The sequence below is a fragment of the Protopterus annectens genome, chromosome 4.part0 (genome assembly GCF_019279795.1).
Source record: "Protopterus annectens isolate FY-2018-M chromosome 4.part0, PAN1.0, whole genome shotgun sequence".
NCBI lineage: Eukaryota > Metazoa > Chordata > Ceratodontiformes > Protopteridae > Protopterus > Protopterus annectens.
Genome location: NC_056733.1, coordinates 1,990,091,181 through 1,990,111,766, shown reverse-complemented (window position 1 = coordinate 1,990,111,766; position 20,586 = coordinate 1,990,091,181). Strand labels below are relative to the sequence as shown.

Sequence of the window (20,586 nt, the reverse complement as noted above, 5' to 3'; positions counted from 1 at the left end):
ACATCTCATTTCCAATGCCCTTAACACTTCCTACCCTTTCCAAGCAATGCCACGAATCCTTTAGTATGTGGTCAGCATCCATTAATGCTTTTTTACAAAAATGGTCCACAAATGCAGCCATTGGTTCTGTCTTGGAACCCTTTGCAGAAACAATTGGTCTAAACTGCACATTTTCTGTCCCTCTGTGGACCTTTGGGATTCCAAAAAGCTTGGGCATAGTAGGAAACTTCACACAAAGAAACTCATACTCAACCTCATTAATAACTCCTTGATGTAAAGCATCAAACAAAAACATGTCTATTCCTCTATATGCTCTATTAGTTTCATTAATTGATGCTCTAGTGTATGTGTTTTCATCCCCAAGCAACCTGAATATACAACTACTGTAGTCTATTTTATTCATGATGACCATTCCTCACCCTTTGTCTGGTTTCATACATCTAACCTTCTGTGTTGACCATAATTCTTGTATAACCTTTCTTTCATTCTCTGATAAATTATCCTTGACCTCAGATTTTTGCCTACAGATTTTCCTAAACTCATATTCTACCATCTGTTCAAATCCAGTGATCTCTGAGTTTATGGGAGGCATGAAGCAACTTTTTCTTTTGATCCCTAAAGATACGTTCTCGTCTGTAGACGTCATAGCACATGAACCCTGACCAGCAAAGTATAATTGCAAATTAAGCTTCCTAATATATAATTTTAAGTTTAGTAAAACTTGTGCAATATCTAGCTTGAAATTTGGCACAAAGTTTGTACCTTTGCTAAACAGTTCAAAATACACATCACTAATATCCATTTCAGTGTAATTATATATTGTGAAGCCTTTGCTTCTAACAATGTCACATGATAATGAAGAAGTACATACATCCAACACATCAGTGTTAGCTGAAGCAAATTCTTGACTTAACCAAATATTGTTGGGTTCATTATGAGTTACAGGCACATACATATTTACATTGCTGTCCTGTGTCTTACTACAATTTCCCATTACATCAAAACGTCTGTACTGCACTTGCTTTACATTGTCCAAAATACACTCATTTGTGTGGTGTAAATTTTGATCACTTACATTCTGCATGTCACTTTGTTTTTCACTCAAAAATTCACAGTTCGTGGGAAACTCCAACACAAAATCAAAACATACATTAAAGTCTAACATATTGGTAACAACGTCGTTGGCTTTACATCTACTAGGATTTAATAGTTCACCCTCCTTCTTCTTGGATGCTGACGTGGAGATTTGGCCGTTTGTGGCTGCTTGTTCAAGAGCCTCTCCGACCCTCGCAGGAAAACCTGCGGCTCTAAAAAATCATCCCCTTCTTCCACATACAATTCCTGTGTCACATCCATATCATCACCACCAATATCTTTTTCATGATTAGTACCATTGAAATTGAACACTTTTCTACCCGGTGGGTACGCTGCTTTATTTTTGTAATCTGCAGCATCCCTGGCCAATTTTTTGTGTTTAATGGCCCTGTTTTTTTCCACAAAAGCCTCAATGTTTTTAAAAACTTTCAAAATTCACTTTATATTGTAAAAACAATAAGTCAGATGTAATACTAAAGTGAAGCTTACTAATCTCTTCACGTAAAACATTGAGTCTATTGTTATTGTTCCGAATGATTAAATCAAGAAGCTCCATACCTGCTTTTTGAAACAGTTCAACCAGGTCTTGAAAAATGTCAGAATCCATTTCTACCCCCATCGGCAACTTCCATAAACGTAAACCTTTAGGGACTTGGTTAAGCCCCTTCGATTTAATCAGGAACAAATTGTCTAATTGCATCGCTCTATATTTTCTACTTAGTTTTTCATACTGGGATATCTGCTCTTTAAGAGAAGGAAGATGACTGCTTTTGTCCATATCACGATTCCATATTGCTCCAAAGACCTCCGTTGTAGCTTCAAAGTCCGGTGTTTCAAACCAAGCCGACAAATCCTGTCTCCTAGACGTACTCTGTACTGCTGTAGGTGACGCTGGCTCAGATGTAACCACAACTTCCTGGTTTCGTTGAACGCCACTCACCACTCCGCTGTAGGAAGCTGGGTTAACGCTTCTCTGCCCTGGAGCAATGGAACCTGGAGAAATTGAACCAGGAGAATGCAGAGTATATAAATCCATTTGCGTGTCAGTAGGTCCGCTGTCTCGCTCACCACTAGCCTCACATTTCCCTTCACAGTGCACTTTCTTTAGCTTCTCAATCACTGCAGTAAGTTCCTGCAATATTTTCTCCATGTCTCAAGTCTTTTGCCTCACTCACCAAACACCGAGTCGAACCACGATAACAGTAAAACAGTCCACCTGAAACAACAAAGGTTCAACCAAGAAAATAAATTGAAATTCGAACCACAGTGTGCACTGAATGAATACTCAAGATCTGAAACATGAAGATTTATTCAACCAACAACAGACTAAGCATATGCTTTCACCAGCAACCTGGCTTCTTCAGAGTCTGACAGTAAAACACTCCATATAAAAAACACTCCACATTTAAAGCAAGAATGCATTCTCCCCACCCATCCAATTAATCAATAAATCAATCAAACAGAGGTTTGGGTTTTTGACTGTCGATGTCATTAACTTATTCTCAGTGATACCACATCAAACTGGGCTGGAACTGTTTTATGACAGTCTTTTGACTAGTCCCAGTTTTGATAAAGAAAGACTGGAGATATGTCATGACTTGATGGAAAACATAATAACTTTATACAATTTGATGGAGAGATCTATCAACAAAAGACAGGGGTGGCGATGGGTGCCCGTTGTGCCCCTGTCTATGCTAATTTAGTGCTATGGGCATGGGAAAAGCAATTTGTGTTAAACTCAAAGTACAAGGGCAACATTCTTTTGTACTGTAGGTTTTTAGATGACCTCCTTATATTTTGGAAAGGGGATGAGGAAAGTGTTAAGGAATTTTGCTCTTATATTAATGAAACCACAGATTTCCTTAGATTTACACACACCTGGAACTAAGAGAGAGTAAATTTCCTGGACATTACCTTATTTAAGACCAAAGAAGGACTGGTGAGTACAATTTACAGGAAACCTAGTTATTCAAACTCGATGCTGCACTACACAAGTTGTCACCCTCTGCACCAAAGGAGAGGTGTAGTTAAGGGCCAGATGGTCCGCTATGTAGATTAATCAGTAATGATGATTTATTTAAGAAGGAAATTTATACATTGATTGGAATGTTTGTTGACAGGGGGTACCCGCTATCAATGTTAACTAACATCAAAAAAGAAGTATATAGAAGAAGAAGAAACAAATATAGTCCTATTCTAAGAGGGCAAGGGGAGGAGGGTGCAAACATAGGTAGTAGTGTCAGCACATTGAATAAAACAAATAAAGCAAAATTTGTTTTAACATACAATGAAAGAGCTAATGAACTAGGTTCTAGTCTCAGAAATTTGTGGAAATATTTTCTGAGTGAAGATATTAAAATGATCCTAAGTGATACCCCGGTGATTGTCTATGGAAAAGGAAAGAACTTGAAGAGTATACTTGAGAGGGTAGAAGCAACATTAGATCTGCCATGAGCAAATGTGGTTCCTGTAGAGGATGTAGATACATAGCAGTTGGGACGTACGTAAGTGTAGTGGGGTATCAACGTACGATATCTTGTCCAGGTGCTTGTAATTGTAGCACCAAGAATTGTGTATATCTTGCTTCGTGTATGTCATGCGATGCATTTTATGTGGGCATGACTACACGAAGCTTGAAAACAAGAATAGGGGAACATGTCAGTTCAATCAGGAGAAAGGATGAGCACAATGCACTTTATTTGCATAGTGCAGTGTGGGAATTTTAACAAATTTTTATTTTTTATTATAGATATGGTTAAGTCTAACATTCAGTGTGATGCACAGAACAGGGTAGCAAGGTTAGAAATGGACTGGCAGCTTAGGCTCAATGCTACCAGGCGCCCTGGGCTAAATGAATGTGTCACCATAAAGCCTCAGTTAAAATACTTAAGTAGTGTTATTTAGAGTAACTGCAATTTTATATTACATTTGTACATTTTTATATGTATACATATGTAGTGTATGACTATTATAAGTTTATTACATGTTATGAATTTTTTTAAACTAATACTTGGTTGTAAATGTATTCTTAAGAAATTGTCTGTTTGACTGATTTATTGATTAATTGGATGGGTGGGGAGAATGCATTCTTGCTTTAAATGTGGAGTGTTTTTTATATGGAGTATTTTACTGTCAGACTCTGAAGAAGCCAGGTTGCTGGTGAAAGCATATGCTTAGTCTGTTGTTGGTTGAATAAATCTTCGTGTTTCAGATCTTGAGTATTCATTCAGTGCACACTGTGGTTCGAATTTCAATTTATTTTCTTGGTTGAACCTTTGTTGGTTCAGGTGGACTGTTTTACACTTCGCCAGATACACAAGACCACTAGATTCACAGTTGTTAAAATCCTTACCTTCAAGGGCTATCCTCCTACTTTCCACAAAAACTCTGTCCCTGTAGTAAGTATAAACACACTGCTGGCAATATCTGCATTTGAATGTCCCCCTTCCTCTTTCTGTAACCCTGCGTTTCTTGGTTATTACCATTTTCCAATAAACTCTCTAAATTACGAGAATTCTTATAAACTACCCTTAACAACTTTTTTTTTTTAATTTTTTTCTAAATCAGTAAAAGATAAAAAAATTTATTCCATTCCATTTCCATAGTATCTCTAACCATTTTTGAACTTCCACTGAATTCAAAGATGAAGGCACTGTTGAAATTGTCCCTTTTCACATTATTTAACAGAGTCTCATCTGGTATGTTGATACCTAGTATTGGTTTGAATTCATTTAGTCTCCTTTCTAAAACCTCTCTCAACATTCTTAACCATTCTGGGTATTTTCTCATTCTAAACATCTTTTTTAACAGAGCCTTTTCTACGTCTTCGTGCTTGGATGTCACTCTACAGGACCTAATGTACTGCCCTTTTACTATATTTTTCTTATAATACATAAGGTGTGCAGTGGTGGTGCTGCAGTAGCACTGTCGCCTCACAGTAAGACGTTGTCCTGTTAGATTCTCAACTAAAGTGCCTTCTGTGTGGAGACGTGCATGAATGGGCGTACCTTCGTTGAAGGTTGTGCGTCAGGGTCGGCAACTCTGCACGTAAAAATCTACTGCCAATCATTAGTGGACCGGAGTTCCGCTGTGGCGACCCCTAACCGGGAAAAGCTGAAAGACACAACAACATAGGGTGTGCATTTTCAAAAATGTAAATAGGAATTTGAATATGTACTTTTTCTATACACCTTTGAATTAAACTTTGAATTATCCTCATATATTTCGACGTCCAGATATTGCAACCTCTCGACTCATTTTATATGTGAATTCTAGGAAGTCAGTACTTTTGTTTATATATTCAATGAAATTGTCTATTTCATCTTTTGGCCCTACCCAGGAAATACATACGTCATCTAGGAATCTTTTGTATAATGTCTAATTTTTACTGTATATTGATCCGGTAACCATTTTTTCTTCCCACTTAACCAGCACCAAGTTAGCGTAGGTGGGTGCACATGCGGCACCCATTGCTACACCTTTCTTTTGATGAAAAAATTCTCCTTTAAAATAAAATTATATTTTAAAACCAAAGTCCATAAGTTCCACTGCCACAGTACACTCATCTTGTATTAACATTTCTTCTTCGAATATCGCTTCCTCCAAATAACTTAAACCCTTACTATGGGGGATACTCAAAAAATAAGTCTATGACATCAATTGTTAAAAAGCTTATTTTGTCACTATATAAATCTTGTTTTAGACATCTTAAAAAATCCCATGAATCTCTCAGGATGTTTGTTCTTTTTAACCAAAGTTTAAGCTTAGCAACAACAAATTTAGCTAGGGGTAATGTGTTTGACCCTTCTGATGAAACTATTGGTCTTAAGGGGAGATCCAACCCGTTCTTGTGTGTTTTGGGGATCCCAAATATAGTGGGAATTTGTGGTTTATTCACTTTCAAGTATTCCAAGTTTTTTTGATCTATTAACCCTTCTAATAAAAGTCCTTATTAATTTCATTCCTTGAGACTGAAGTATATTTATTCGAGTCTTTCAAGAGTTCATTCATTTTACCTTCATAACTGAAGTCATTCATTAATACAATTCCCCCACCTTATCGGGTTTCATAACCCTCAAACTAGTATCCTTTCTTAATTGTTCCAACATACCACTCTCCACTGAACTTAAATTTCTTTTGTATTTCACTTTCCTATAACTTGTTCTCATCTCATTTTCCACTATAAGTTTTTAAATTTGAGGGTGTAGTGGGGGATTTATATGTGCTTTTTTTCACCAAGCCTTTTGGTTCATAAACCTGGTTTTGGTCAAAAACTACCTGAAAATTAATTTTCTTGTAAAAGCTTTGACGTCCAATAAAATCTTAAATTAAGTCTCCCTTTTTACTAGGTATAAACTTAATTCCTTTAGATTTTCTTCTTTCGGCTGCTCCCGTTAGAGGTCGCCACAGCAGATCAACTGTTTCCATTTCTTCCTGTCCTCTGCATCTTGCTCTGTCACACCAACCACCTGCATGTCCTCTCTCACCACATCCATGCTAAAATGTTCTTTTGTCAAAGAGATATGGCTAAAATTATAAATACTAAAAATGTTCAAAGGTAAATCTATTTAGGTTCATCTCATCTTGTTGGATGACACTATTCTCCAAGTCGGGGTGGTTGGTACTCTTCTGTTCTAGTACCTACCCCCTCCTTCCCCCCCCCCGAAAATTTGTAGACCAATACTGTTGTTCATATCCTTCCCTATTTTTAACCTCTCGGATCTTCGCAACAGGGGGTATTCTGAAAGGTCAAGATCGGTGACCTGATTACTTATCGCTGTATTTTCCCTATTGTTAACTTCAGGTCCTCCTTCCGCATTGTCTTTATCCCAAAAACCCCCCTTCATTTTAGGTTTCGGGTAACTCATCTTACTCTTGTAATCAGTTAAGTCCCTTTCAAGTTTCTTTAATTTTACTCTATCAATTCATCCACTAATCATTGATATCAATAAAAATATCATACTTGTCCTTTTCTTCTGGTATTGTGAAAATCAAATAATTTCTTATACATTCATTAAAGTACATCAATCTCTTTGAAAAGCTCTACTTTAACTCTATTTTCTTCCATCATACATCTTAAAATTTCCAGCCCACATCTGTTAAACACTTCTATTAAATCATTATGAAAAATGCTCCCCAACACCACATTATTAGGGCACTTAAATACCCCTCAGTCCTTTTGGGATTATTCCTTCATCAATACATTCCTTCAGGTAGCAATCCTCTTTATCTAAACTTTTACATTGACATAACAACCTATGAAACTTACTAAGTTTCATTTTGTAAGAGCGTTACTGGCCCAGCTTTAAAAACTTTATCACGAAAGTTAGAAGCAAAACGAACCTGTAGCCATTCTTTCAACTCAGTCCGTTTATGTCCATTGATATTTAATGTCCTCAAGTCTTATCCTGGTGGTATAGCGGCTGAACTATTTGTATTTATATCACCAGTCTGGTCTGAGCTTCTTAAAAGTACAGGCGTTTGGAGAAACTCAGTCCCGGGACTCTTATTCCCATTGTTATGTCCGTTTTGATTTTAATCGCCCTGCTTATTCTCGTGTCTCTTTGCTCCATTATTCACGGTGACTTCCTGGTTCCGCCCCCTTTGAATTTGGGATGCAACCGCGATCATAGATTGAAGTCAATCAGTTTGGAAAGTTGTCCAATCAACTTTCTAGTTTGCCCCAGTTCCTCCTTTCCACTTCTTTCCTCGCTGTTCATGCTCTTTCGCCTTCCATGAATTAAAACAAATAAACCAACCAAGTATCCACAGCAGCTTCAACACCAACCAGTAAACCACAAAATGAAGCCTGGCCAGTGAAACAATATAGCCAGGAACAGCCTGGAATCTTGGTCTTTCTAATCACAGTTAAAAGGATTGAAATGGTCCTGTATGAAGCTGGGTCCTTCATCTTTCTTTAGGTATCACAGCCACCAATGCTTTCTTTCAGGATGTTGGTGCTTCTGCTGCTCTTAAAATATAGTTAAACAACACTGATCATATCTATCGATTTTTGCATCACTTTTGCCATTCTTTTAGCCATTATACACATAAAACACTTTATAATCAAGGTTCAGTATTGAAATGGGCCTGTATGAAGCTGGATCTGATGGATCTTAATCCTCTGTAAATATTATAGCTGCCATAACTTTCTCCCAGGATGTTGGTACTTCTCCTCCTCTTAAAATACTGTTAAACAAAACGTTCCACACAGTTATTTTTTTTTCCATCCTAGCTTCCAAACGTCCACAGGAATAACATCTAATTCCTGGGGACTTTCCTGTAGATTGGTTATACATCACCATGTTTATCTCATCTTCTCCTAACTTGTTAGTAGCAGAGTCTCATCTACCTCTAAACTTGGCAAATTTTAATTCTTCCACAAATATTTCCATTTTTTATTTTCTTGATTTCCAAATTTATCTGCTTTATAAAGACTTTCTGAAGGTCCATTTAGCTGAAACATCTGATATCATTAAAGGGTGATTTGCAAATATCCCATGATGCCACTGATAAAAGAGGTTTAAGGTATCACACAGTTAGAAGTCTAGCTTTGCTAGATTATTATTCTTGTTATAGGGTCCCCAAGATTGGTGACAGCCCTTTCTACCTTCTGTCACCAGAGTCATTGTGTTAAAAGTTTTTGTGCTCTGGAGTAATTATCAAAAAAAAAAAAAAAAAAACAGTTGCTTAACAGCAATCTTTCTAACCTCATGCATATCATAGAGGTAATCGCTTATTTTCTGTTTAGCATTCTGCAATTCCTCCTCCTGTAGTTATGCGAGCCTCCCCTTATTCTGCAATACTTTAAACTTTGTCACTCCCTCCAAATAATTCCTTTTACTTCTTAACCAGATCTCTTTCATTTTCACACTATTTTTAAACTCTACTTTAATTTTATCAGACTCCCTAGCTATATTTTCAGAAGTTTCTATCTTCTCTAATAGCTCCTGAATAAATTCCACTACCCATAACTTTCCTCTCCTTTCACATAGGTGGGAAAGTGCCAGTGTTTTGTTTTTAATTCATTACCCTGCATTTTTAGTTATTATTGGTGCATGATCTGAAATAGTCACTGAATGCATATCAAAACTTTCAATTATATCCATATATTATTATGAAATATATATTATTGGGTCTATTCTGTTCGTCAAATTTACATTTTATCAAAGAACAGAAGTACGAACCCACTATAGCGAAAGTGCATTTAAGTTAAAATGCACTTCCGCAAAATACACTTTACCCACACATAAAATACACTACAAACATATTTTTACAGGGGGGGGCAAGCCCCCCTGCACCACCACACCCCCACTACTTAAATAGACTAACTCCGTGATCACACTACAGTGGGGAAAAGGGTATATTCCCTTACTCCCACTGTACTGTGCTTCGATAGTTTAATGAACTCCTACTACTGAATTCTCATCTTCCATGCCAAATATTTTCATAAATTTCTTCAACAATCTTCCCTCCTTTGTTATATTTTTCCCTTCTACCCCCCCCCAGATACATCTTCACTGCTGCAAATCAAATAAATCAAATTCCAGTCCTAACCTACAAGTAATATTCCCTGATGAAAGCAGATTATTTCTCCCAGAATTTTCATAAGCTCCATTACAGCAGTTCTTTTATCCGAAGTATTTCCCCGAATAACTGTCCCGAAAACCTTCTAGTAACCATTGAAAAAAAGCCATTGAAATAAACAAGTATCCTGTTTTTATTGCTCTTTATCAGATTGTATCTGGTTCTCATGTCTCCCAGGAGACAGAGTTGCTTCTACAAGCACTCATTTATTTGCTACACAATGTTTTTTAATTTGCTTTCTCTTAAAACTTGTTACTAGATCAACCCAAGGGCCTTCATCCAGTCATTTCCCTATGGAAGAGTGAAATAAAGTCACAATTTTTGTATATCCTGCTCTTTTGACCAGACGTTTCTTCCTTTTTTGCATTTCTTAAAACTGAACACGAAAAAGGAAAGCAGGAGGAAAAAAGGGCATCTGTTTACTTTAGTATCCCCTTTACACTCGAAAATAACTGAGAAAACTTTACTTCATAGCATGCAGAATATATTATGCAGTATAAAAGCACTACTATTAAGAACAGAATTTTGTTTTATTTACAGTTAACTCTTTCCTTCTCTCCCAAATGTTCTTCCAAACATTAATGGCACGATGTACGGCATACGTTTCAGAGTCCCCTGCAAGTTTAACAAAGTAAAAAAAAAATCCAATAATTTCCAGGATTTCTTGTTCTGTCATGTTTCACAAATAAAACTAATGTCTTTTGGCTTTTCCCAGTTAGGGGTCGCCACAGCGGAACTCCGGTCCACCAATGATTGGCAGTGGATTTTTACGGTGCTGAGGTGCCAGCCCGAGGCCCAGCCTTCAAAGAACCATTCACACATGCACCTACCTACATGTTTTGAACGTCACTCGACCATGGGAAAGACACACAGACTCCAGACAGAAGGCGACGCTAACCGCTGCACCACCGCAGCCTTTGTCATGTTTCACAAATATGTTTTGTAATACCACATTTGTCAATTTCTGAGTTGGTAGTTTTATTCTTGTTAATCTCCATCTCCAAAATCCAGTCTCCGCTTCATTTCCAATGTACTCCTGGTTCTTCTAGTCGATTCTTGTGCTTTTTTCTGTCTCTCAAGCATTTTCTGTTCAAACACTGGAAAAGGTTTCACTGGCAGTCTCTCTGTGATCTTTATTACCAGAAGAACAAGAAACAGAATTTCCTTCCATTTCACAACTCACATTTTGTTGAAAAACTTTTGTATTTCCTCCTTAGTATGCTCTGCATCAAAAAAATTATTTTGTTCCTCCAGGTAAGAATATTCTGAAAATAGCAGAGTACAGCAGCTTGAATCTCACACCTGCTTCTCGACACTTCCTGAATAGTGGAATAAATTTACTCCACTTCTGCCTGGTGTACACCGAGTACTCAATTTCCACAAACACTCTACTCTCTCCAACTTTTAGTACTTTGTCCTTCTGCCACAGTTTTGTCAGAATCAACCCCTTCTGCTGGTAAGATTGCATATTTACTATTAAAGTCTAGGTTGCTTTCACAAGGCCAGGTAGGAAGCATACACACGATGTGTGCTTTCAATTAACAACTGCTGTAAAAACCAGTCCAGTTTCTTATTTGTGCTTTCATAAAATTAATGTAGTCTGTTCCCTTGAGCTTCTCTGGTACAGCAGAATACCTCAGGTTTTCCCCTGTTCTGTAATTCTATTACTTCTTGAAACCTCTTCTTGAAGCAGCATAGTATTCAGCCAGGCTTTTCTTCACTTCAACCTCTGATTTTTGCAGTTTTATCACCTCATCTGAATGTCTTTTTAAAGCTTCCTCCAATTTTTTTCCAGCCTTTTGTTATTTGAGCTGATATACTCCTTCAGCGTTTTGTTTATTTTAATCAGCTCCGAGTACATTTGACTTATTTGTTAACTGTAAGTTACTTGAAGTCATGTCTTGCACCAAAGCTGGAGCCTGCACAGCTTTTTTGCTGAACGGATGCAGAATTCTTCCCAGTCATTTTTTTCCCCTCACCTTTTGTGATTGATTTTCTTTTAAGTTCTCTGAATTTCTTTTTTGCTAGCATCCAGACAGTGCACTAACTAGCCAGTTACTGAAATTTACCCAAAAATACGTGTTTACCGGCTCTCTCTTCCGAGTTTGTTTCCACAATGAGAGTTGAAACAGAACGGTTACTCAGTGTGCAGCCATCTTGGAAGTCTGCCAATTCTATAATCTTGGTATAATAGGAGTTAAACATTACTACTTAAGAACTTTAACAAAACGTAATTTGAAAATCAATAACCCCATGGCTTGTGAGTTATTGTAATTTAAGATTATGAAATACCTTAAAAAGTTGTCATTAAAGCCTTTGTAAGGCATACCTTGCCTCTAAAATACCTGTAATGCACAGTGAACCAATTCAGATAACTACACCTTCTACTATAACCGATCTTTTACACATGGTAAATATTTGCTGAAAATATTTTAACAGACTCCAATCTCTGTAATTCACAGCTATTACACATACAAAATATTATGTTGTACTCCAATATAAGTTTTCCAAAGGAACTGTATAATTCAGCCGCGTTTCATCTCTCACTGACTCATGAATATTAAACCTAAATTTCTTAGTACCCTGACTCTAGTGACACGTAAGTATGAAAGGAAAATTTATTATCAACTAGAATACCAAAGTCTTTATACTCATTCACAACCAATACTGTACATTTAGCAGAATTTTTATAACAGTCTCTCCAAAATAAAGGACCTGACACTTGTCAGTGTTTATTATTTGCACACGTTAATAAATTCTTTAGAAAATTATGTCATTGAAATGTTCACCTGACTAGACAACAAAGCCAATTTTGCAACTACCAGCATATTTATCGGACCGGCAAACACTGCTTACAGGACGAATGGAAAATACCAAATTAAACAAAAATGAACCTAAAACAGACCCCTGAAGTACCCCACCTCTATTGGTAAGTTCTGTGACCATTTTCCAAAAGGAGTAGCATAGTATCTTTGTGCAGTTAACCAATTCATAACCCAGTTAATCACGTAAGGGTTGTATTCATATCCAACAAAGGCATTACACATTGCATGAATGAGATAGACTATCAAATGCCTTGGTGAGATCCAAAAACCCAACACCCACAGAAAAGCCATCATCAACAGCTAGCACGATCTAGTCACAGCATACTGAAAATTAATTACTGTTTATCTACCAGGGATAAAATCATATGGATCTCCATCAGCTTTATTTTTACTGTTTACATACTTCAAAAGAAGTTGAATAATATACAGTATGAAATTCTTCAGGTTAAACTAATGGATCTGTAGTTTTTAAAAGTCAACTTACTTCCTTTTTTTTTTTTGAATAGGAGTCGAACAAGATATTTTCCATGGTTCAGGAAATGCGCAGTGCAGTAACAGCCCATTAAAATGTTTATGCAACACAGCAATCAGGAAAAAATGGGATTTTATCAGGTCCCATTGACACACTGGTCAGCACATAGAGCTTGGTCTATCATAGTCACAGTAACTGCTTGTCACTGGAATTACAAAAATCTCAATCCCATTTCCATATTGTAGAGGAATTCACTGTATTACTGAAGTATTAAGTGAATACATTTGCAATTATCTCTGGCTCAGACATTTAACTCTTCTTTGTGAGCAATAGACAACATAGGAAGTACAAGTGCTAGGAAATTAACACACCTAAAATATAATTTCTTGTTAGTAGCACCCGACAAAACATTTTTCATAATTAGTCTTTTCCTCTTTTAAACTCAGCTGAAATTCTTTGTACATTTTATTTAGAAGACTTATCTCTTGGATAATTATTTTCTAAATATCTTTTTTCTTTTGTACTGTGTCATTAAGCACTTACTTCACCAAAAAGATAAGTTTGTTTTTGCTTATTATAAGGGTTTTTCTATCTTATCTAAATGTGCAACAACATTTTTCAAATTCTGAATATTCCAGAATGTTGATCACAAATGGTCTGATCAGACCTGGTCATATTACTAATGACTTCAAAGTTCAATAGACTGAAATTATACATTTTACAGGTTCATAGGTTGGTACGGAGCTATCTGCCCGAAGGCATACATTAGACCATCCACGTTGTGCGGTATTCACCGCCCCTTTAGTAGTTCCCTAGACCCTTGTACTAGCAGCTAGTATCCTTGGCCCCTATCTAGTAGTGCTGTTGGTCTGATCCCCGGTGTGAACTTTCTGTTACCCATCCACTCATCAAGGTTCCTCTTGAAGAGCGATAGTGAGGGGGCTCTGTCTTATGTAGATCGGGACCCTGTTCCATAGTAAGGGAAGTCTCTGCGAAGGGAATCTATCCCTCCAGCATGTTCTATTCTTTGTTGTGTTGAGGTTTATATCCCTAGAGCGTGTAGCTCGAGTAGATTTGGTTTTGCTAAGATGGAGCATGTTCAACAATTCTGGGTTGGACATAGCTCTGTACGTTAGACAGAGATCGCCTCTGAGAAAGCGGTATGCAACAGAGAACAATCTTAGCTTTTTCAATCGTGCTGCATAGGGCAACTGTTTGAGGCCAGTAATTCTCTTGGTTAGGTATCTCTGTGGTCTCTCCAGCTGCTGGAGATGTCTAGCCAGGTACATTCCAATTGGTGCATTGTACTCAATAATGGGTCTGATGAGGGAAGAGTAGAGTAGAGGGGCACCATTACATCCTTAAATCTTGATGCGAACCCTTTCATGATCAGATGGGTCACATAGAAGGATTTTCTAACCACTTTGGCAACATGGTTATCAAAGGAAAGCTGGCTATCTACTTGGGTCCCTAGATCCCTTATTTCTTCTTCAGATTTCAGGGGATTACCTCCTATGTTGTAGTTTGCGGGTACTCTTTTCCAAAGGGGATTACTATGCACTTTTTTGCATTTAGCTTGAGACCATGGCTTTGACACCATGCATCAGTCTCACTTAGGCCCTTCTGGAGGATCTCCATGTCGGCCGGAGACTCTATTATAGCACCCAGTTTGCAGTTGTCCGCAAACTTAGTCAGCCACAGCCCTTCCGTGCTTGCCTGTACTTCTGAGAAGTATATGCCAAACATGAGGGGCCCCAGGACAGAGCCCTGAAGCACACCACTCGTTACTGGTCTGGATTCGGACATAGATCCCGCTACTCTTACTTTATGGGATCTGTCTGAGAGCCAGTTTGCGATCCATCTTGTGACTTAAGAGTTTATGCCCAGGCTGGTGAGCTTATCAATAATACCCGAATGGGGAATGGTGTCAAATGCTTTAGCAAGGTCAAGAAAAGCAGTGTGTACCTCCTTGACATTATCTATAGCTTGAGTAACTGTCTCAAAGAAATCCACCAGGTTCAGGAGGCATGATCTGCCATTGACGAAGCCGAACTGGAGGTTCCCAATCTTTCCATTTATGAGTTCCATAATGATTCGCTCCATAGCCTTACAGATCAGACTGGTCAGGCTTATTGGTCGGTAGTTCCCAGGGCCAGTTGTAGCCCCACCCTTGTGTAGCGGAACCACCGTTGCCGTGCGCCATTCTCTGGGCACATATCATGTGGAGAGGCTGAGACTGAACAGGGTATTAAGATGCAGGGTTAATTCCTTTTGGAGCTCGCGTATGACACAGCCTGGGACACCATCTGGTCCCATGGAGGCAGTGTTTTTAGCTTTAGACAGAGCCTTGTTAACCAACGTATCAGTAGTAATTGGACTTACACAATCCCCTGGAATGGTAACAGGCCCTGTAGGTGGTAGTGGGGGGGGGGGATTTGCACTGAACCTGTCAGCCAAGATGTTGGAAATGTCAGAAGGGTCAGTGTACTTTGTTCCATTTTGTACTAGCTCAGAACAGACCTGAGTGTTGCCATTTAGGTTTTTGACGTAGCCATAGAAGGCCTTATGGTTATCCTTGGCAACTTTCTTTTCAAAATTAGCTTTAATTGACTTGATGAGGGCCCTCAATTTCTTACCAATGCTGATCAAGGATTATTTTTCTACTTGAGATTTGGCCTTTTTTTGTATAAGTCTCCTCCTTTTATTTTATAGTTTGCATATGGTCGGGGTCCACCAGGCTGGTTTCTTCTTGCTTGAGGAAGGAGTCTTGGTATATAAAATATAGATGACTTAGGTCCTGTATATTTAACCTCAAAAATCAATGACTTATGGTTTAGTCTTCCAAACGGCACAGATATTTCAACATTATTAATCTTCTCAGGGCAATTAGTACAAGTATGTCCAAAATGTTGCTGTTCCTTGTTGGTGTTCTTATTAACTGTGAGAAACCATGACATAAAATGAGGTATAAACATTCATAATCAGATGTCACAGTGCCTGCATAACTTGGCCTCATCTATCACTGGGTTATTTAGATCTCCAGTTAGAATCGTATTATCATAGTCTAAATGATCAATTAAACAATGTAAATAGTTATTTTGAGATATTGCAAAAGTATACTTTTAAAGAAATAGTAAATCAGTCATGGAGCAATTTTGTTTGCCTTCTAAAAAAAGACTTGATTTTGTCATTTAGTTTACTAAAGATAAACACGGCATCATATGAACGTAGGTGAAATTCACCTTTGCCAAACATTCTGTAATCATTTTTAAATCCCCCAAATAAGCTATTAATGGTAATGAACATACATGCAGCTGCTTGAGACAAATGTTAAATTGCTATGCCCTTGTAAGGCAATAATCATTTACAGAAAGTAATGGAAATATTTCACTTAATGAGTGCATTTTCATTATACTTCATATTCTTGAACTAAATGAAATGCATCTGTCCTTTCACGAGTTTTATAGGAGTGTACATAAAGTCATTAATTCCACAATTAATTAATAAATATGTAGTTACGAGTCTAGTAATTTCTTACCTAGATAAATTGGCACGTTTGGAATATCACCAAGCTTTAACACAGAGTATTTTATCCAAATCATTTAAATTTTGTCTCAAAGGTTTATACATTTAAGTCTGATAAGATGAAAAATGCCATGATGAGTATTTTTAAGCTTAAGTAATTTATTATCATTCAGAGTACCTCCTGTGGATTCACTCTAATAAACTACTTCTAGTACAGCAGTAAAATGTGGATAGGTTCAGAGCATAAGAAATCATCCCAAACATCCTTCTTTTTTAAATGTTTTATTTTTGTATAATCTTTCTATTCTAATGTTTCCTGCTGATTAACCACTGAGGTACTACTAACATTTATAATTTTAGGAGACAAAGTAGGTGGGCTTATTTGTATTTTAAACATTCAGCTGTAACAGCATTAACATTTAAAGAAGAATCTTAACAGGTCCCCAAAGAATCACTAACATCCGATTCAACAATCTCTGTAAGGCTAGGTTTGTCGGATATTGACTTATTTTACTTTTAGCGGTCTTTTTTCATGCTGAAACTGCCCTTCACCAAACGTAAGGGTAAAAAAAAACCGTTGACATTGTTTATGTTAATATACCCCGTTTTTCCCATTGTTTCTTAGAGTCTCCTGAACCTTGGATCTGTATAGAATCTATATTACTGCACGAACCTGTATGCTCAACAATATTTTCTTATTTATCCGCATTGCTATTAGCATCCCCCTCCATATTAAGACTACTACTGTTAAAAACAGACAGGTCATTCAATATTCCATAATAGCAATAACAGATTGAAGTGACACTCAGTTTCACTGAAGACCAGATTAATCAATTAAACTGCCTCATGTTTAAATAGGATTAACAGCCAACGTTTACAGCAAAAGCCCCCACTCCCACCTTGCAAGGGTCGCTGCTGAAAGCTTAAACCTTAGAGCTGAACTAACCAACATGCAGCACACTATACAGCAAAGTACGGCAGATGCCTGAAGTACAGCCTCTGTAGATGGGGAGCTTACACTTTTCCAGACCGCAAATTCCAAGTCATTTATTTTCCCTTATTCACTCAAGTGTTACAAGTGACATTATTAAAACAAACAGCATCCTTCTCGTTTATATAATTTTGGCCATCCAGCAAAACACTGGTTAATAAACTGAGACACAAAATCATATACGTTAGAATTTGGCTGCACTCGACTAGGGAAAAAGTAACCGTGTTTGTTTACCAGCTGTCAAACAGGAAACATGTACGCATGCGCTACTGTCAAGTAACGTAGAGGAATAGTATAACGTTTTCCTCATAAGGTTGCTGACCAGGGTAGCACAAGGTAAAGATGGATAACGTCAATCAGCATAGAACACTTAACCAAGGTCATTCCATTTAGTCTCTAAGAAGGGGCTTGGGAAGGTCATCCTCCGCCGAACATTAAGAAGCGGAAATGTATCCAAAGGCATACCGTCTGGATACACAGGCACTTTCCTCAACAAGTCAACTTCGTCACTGCAAATGTTTACAAAACACATAGGAAAAAAAACCCGCAAAACTCTATTAACAGAAACATTAAGAATACGAAATTAGTGTCAGGAATTGCTAATTACAACAACTGTTGCGAGCCGCCCATGACGCACAGTGAATTTTAAAGTGTCAGCCACTAGCACAGCTTTCAACCATGCTCTACGGTGTCCGAAACAGTGGCGCAGGTCGTCGGAACGCTGGGAAAATACCTTCATCTGCGTTCTGCGTTTATCACCAAATTGTTTCAGTTAAAAACTTCCTTGTTTCAATAAAATGTTTCATCACAGCTAGCTTTTCTACCATGGTAATAAACACATGGCGTAAAATATCGGCAACTACGTAAACTTAAAAGCTCCACTCTAGTTATTTTTAATAAATGCGTTTGGTCCCAATAAGTCACCTACAGTGGTTCATGCATAGAAGATAAGCAATGCTATTGTCGTCACTTACTGTCCAAGTAATGTTCGAGGTACATCGCGGTCGCCATCTTGGCCCACAATTTTTTAATTACTTCGTTTTGGCCGGGCCCGCCTGAAAAGGGCCGCGGAAAAGTGGGATGAAGTAGGCGGTAACGGTGGTGTGATGTTTTTTAAATATTTAAATATCAATATAACTCATTGAATATTAAAATAGAGCTTTCTTATGATTGGTCAATGTTCTGTAGGCGGGAAGATTGAGAGGGCGACATATTTCCTTATTTGAGTAAAGTTAATTAATATTTATGTTTCGAGTGTTGTGATCCGCTGCGTATGTAATATAAATACTACAGTACTATTTAAACGCGGCACTCTGACAACACTTGTTTTGGTATACTTTAGTAGTGGATACGTAGGTGATATCCATTCTTTGCAATTTGTAGAACAGTGGTAATGCTGAGCATCTACTTACTGTTTATTATCACATTCAACTAGGAATCTTGCTGTATAGGTAATATGTATCGTTTTATACTTATGGAAAGCTCTTTTGCTTGATTTAATATGATTCAGTATTGTTTAACACTGAAATGAGTTAAAACTCATTAACACTGAACATGCTCGGGTTACCACCTGTCCCACTTCGGGCATTTGTGTCCTGGCAAAAAATATTAAAAATGGCAAATGTCCTGAGATTGTAGGACATAATTATGCCCCATATATTTAATGTAATAGTTGCATAAAATAGTTATTTTTGTATCTAAAATACCAAAATGTTACAAGAAACAGAATAAACAACTAAACTGCTACAAGAATAAGCTTTTATTTAGGCAAAAAAGTTAAGTTCTATTCTTAGTACTGACCGTGGGTATATGTCGGCCTGTAAAATCTGATGTGTGTCCCGAAAATGTCACACTTTCGCCATTTGAAAAGGTGGCAACCGCATGCTCGACTGGCCAGGTTTTCACAAAATGTCCATATTTTTGCTTCATATTTTGGTGTGTTCTTAAAATTTGTGGGTTTTTTAATCTTGTTGCAGATAGTGAGGAGTGAATTCGCTAAATAATGACAGCCAGTTTCAGACTTATCCTTCAGAAAAAGGCATGGTAACCATACTTATTAATCACCCTGATTTTCGCAGAATGTCCAGATTTTTGCCTCATGTTTTTTGGTCCATTCTTCATAACATTTGTGGGGTTTTTTTGTCAAATTACTTGGGAATTTAATTACTAAATCATGGCATACATTTGAATTTTAGACATCATATTCTTCAGAAAATGCATGCTAACATAAATCCTGTTATTCTAGCAACTTTATAAGTTTATAAGAGCAATGTTTAAAATCTGCCCCTATTTTTAGGCCTTGTCCCCCATTATTTTAAGCGTTGTCCAGATTTCTTGGGCTAAGAAATTGAGAGGTCCAAACAAGTCCTTTTATTCTAGCAAGTTTCTAAGTTTGTAAGAGCAATATTTAAAATTTGTCCCTATTGTTGGAGCGTTGTCCCCCCATTATTTTGGCTTTGTCCAGATTTTTGTGCCAAGAGGTTGAGAGGTATGACCCTGAATGTGTGATTAACCCTTTCAAAGTGGAAATAGAGAATATTTTTGAAAAAGACACAAAATTAGGAAAATTCCAATAAGTCTTTATACATACCCTTAAAGATCAATTTTTTTTCCTTTTAGGGTTTCTTTTTTATATAATTATGACCCCAACTTGTTAAATGGGTTTTCTTATTCAAAAAATTGTAATTCTTAATGTAGTTTTTTCAGTGGACCTATATTTATTAAGTTTAATAAATGGGTGTTTCTATTTACAGTATGCTGAGCAACTGTCCAATTACTTCCTTTTTTTTTTTCAATAATAATTCTTTATTTTTCCTTTTTTTTTTCCTAAATGTTAATACAATACTACCACCTATTTACAATATATACATGAATGCTTCCAACAGTTACATAGAGTCATTATACATAACTATACACTTCTAAATAGATATTACAGAAAAAAAAAGAGTAAAAATCTAGTATCAATATAAGGCTTGTCTATAGACAACTCCATAGTTAGTCTGTACTTCCCGGAGAAAAGTGGAATGGAACCTTAAGCTAAGACAATGTTAAAGATTTGCTCCCATATTTTTGTATTATTTACACTTTTCTTA

General features: G+C 37.1%; 1 protein-coding gene across 1 annotated transcript in view; it reads right to left on the bottom strand.

The window, feature by feature from the left end:
- The window catches only part of ING5 (inhibitor of growth family member 5), a 1,231,358-nt gene extending 1,212,757 nt beyond the window's left edge, over positions 1-18,601 (bottom strand). The window contains exon 1 of the mRNA XM_044069608.1: positions 18,469-18,601. Coding sequence (XP_043925543.1) covers positions 18,469-18,505 — 37 coding nt within the window. The 5' untranslated portion in view covers positions 18,506-18,601. The remainder of the gene's footprint in view (positions 1-18,468) is intronic.
- Between the last annotated feature and the right edge of the window lie 1,985 nt (positions 18,602-20,586).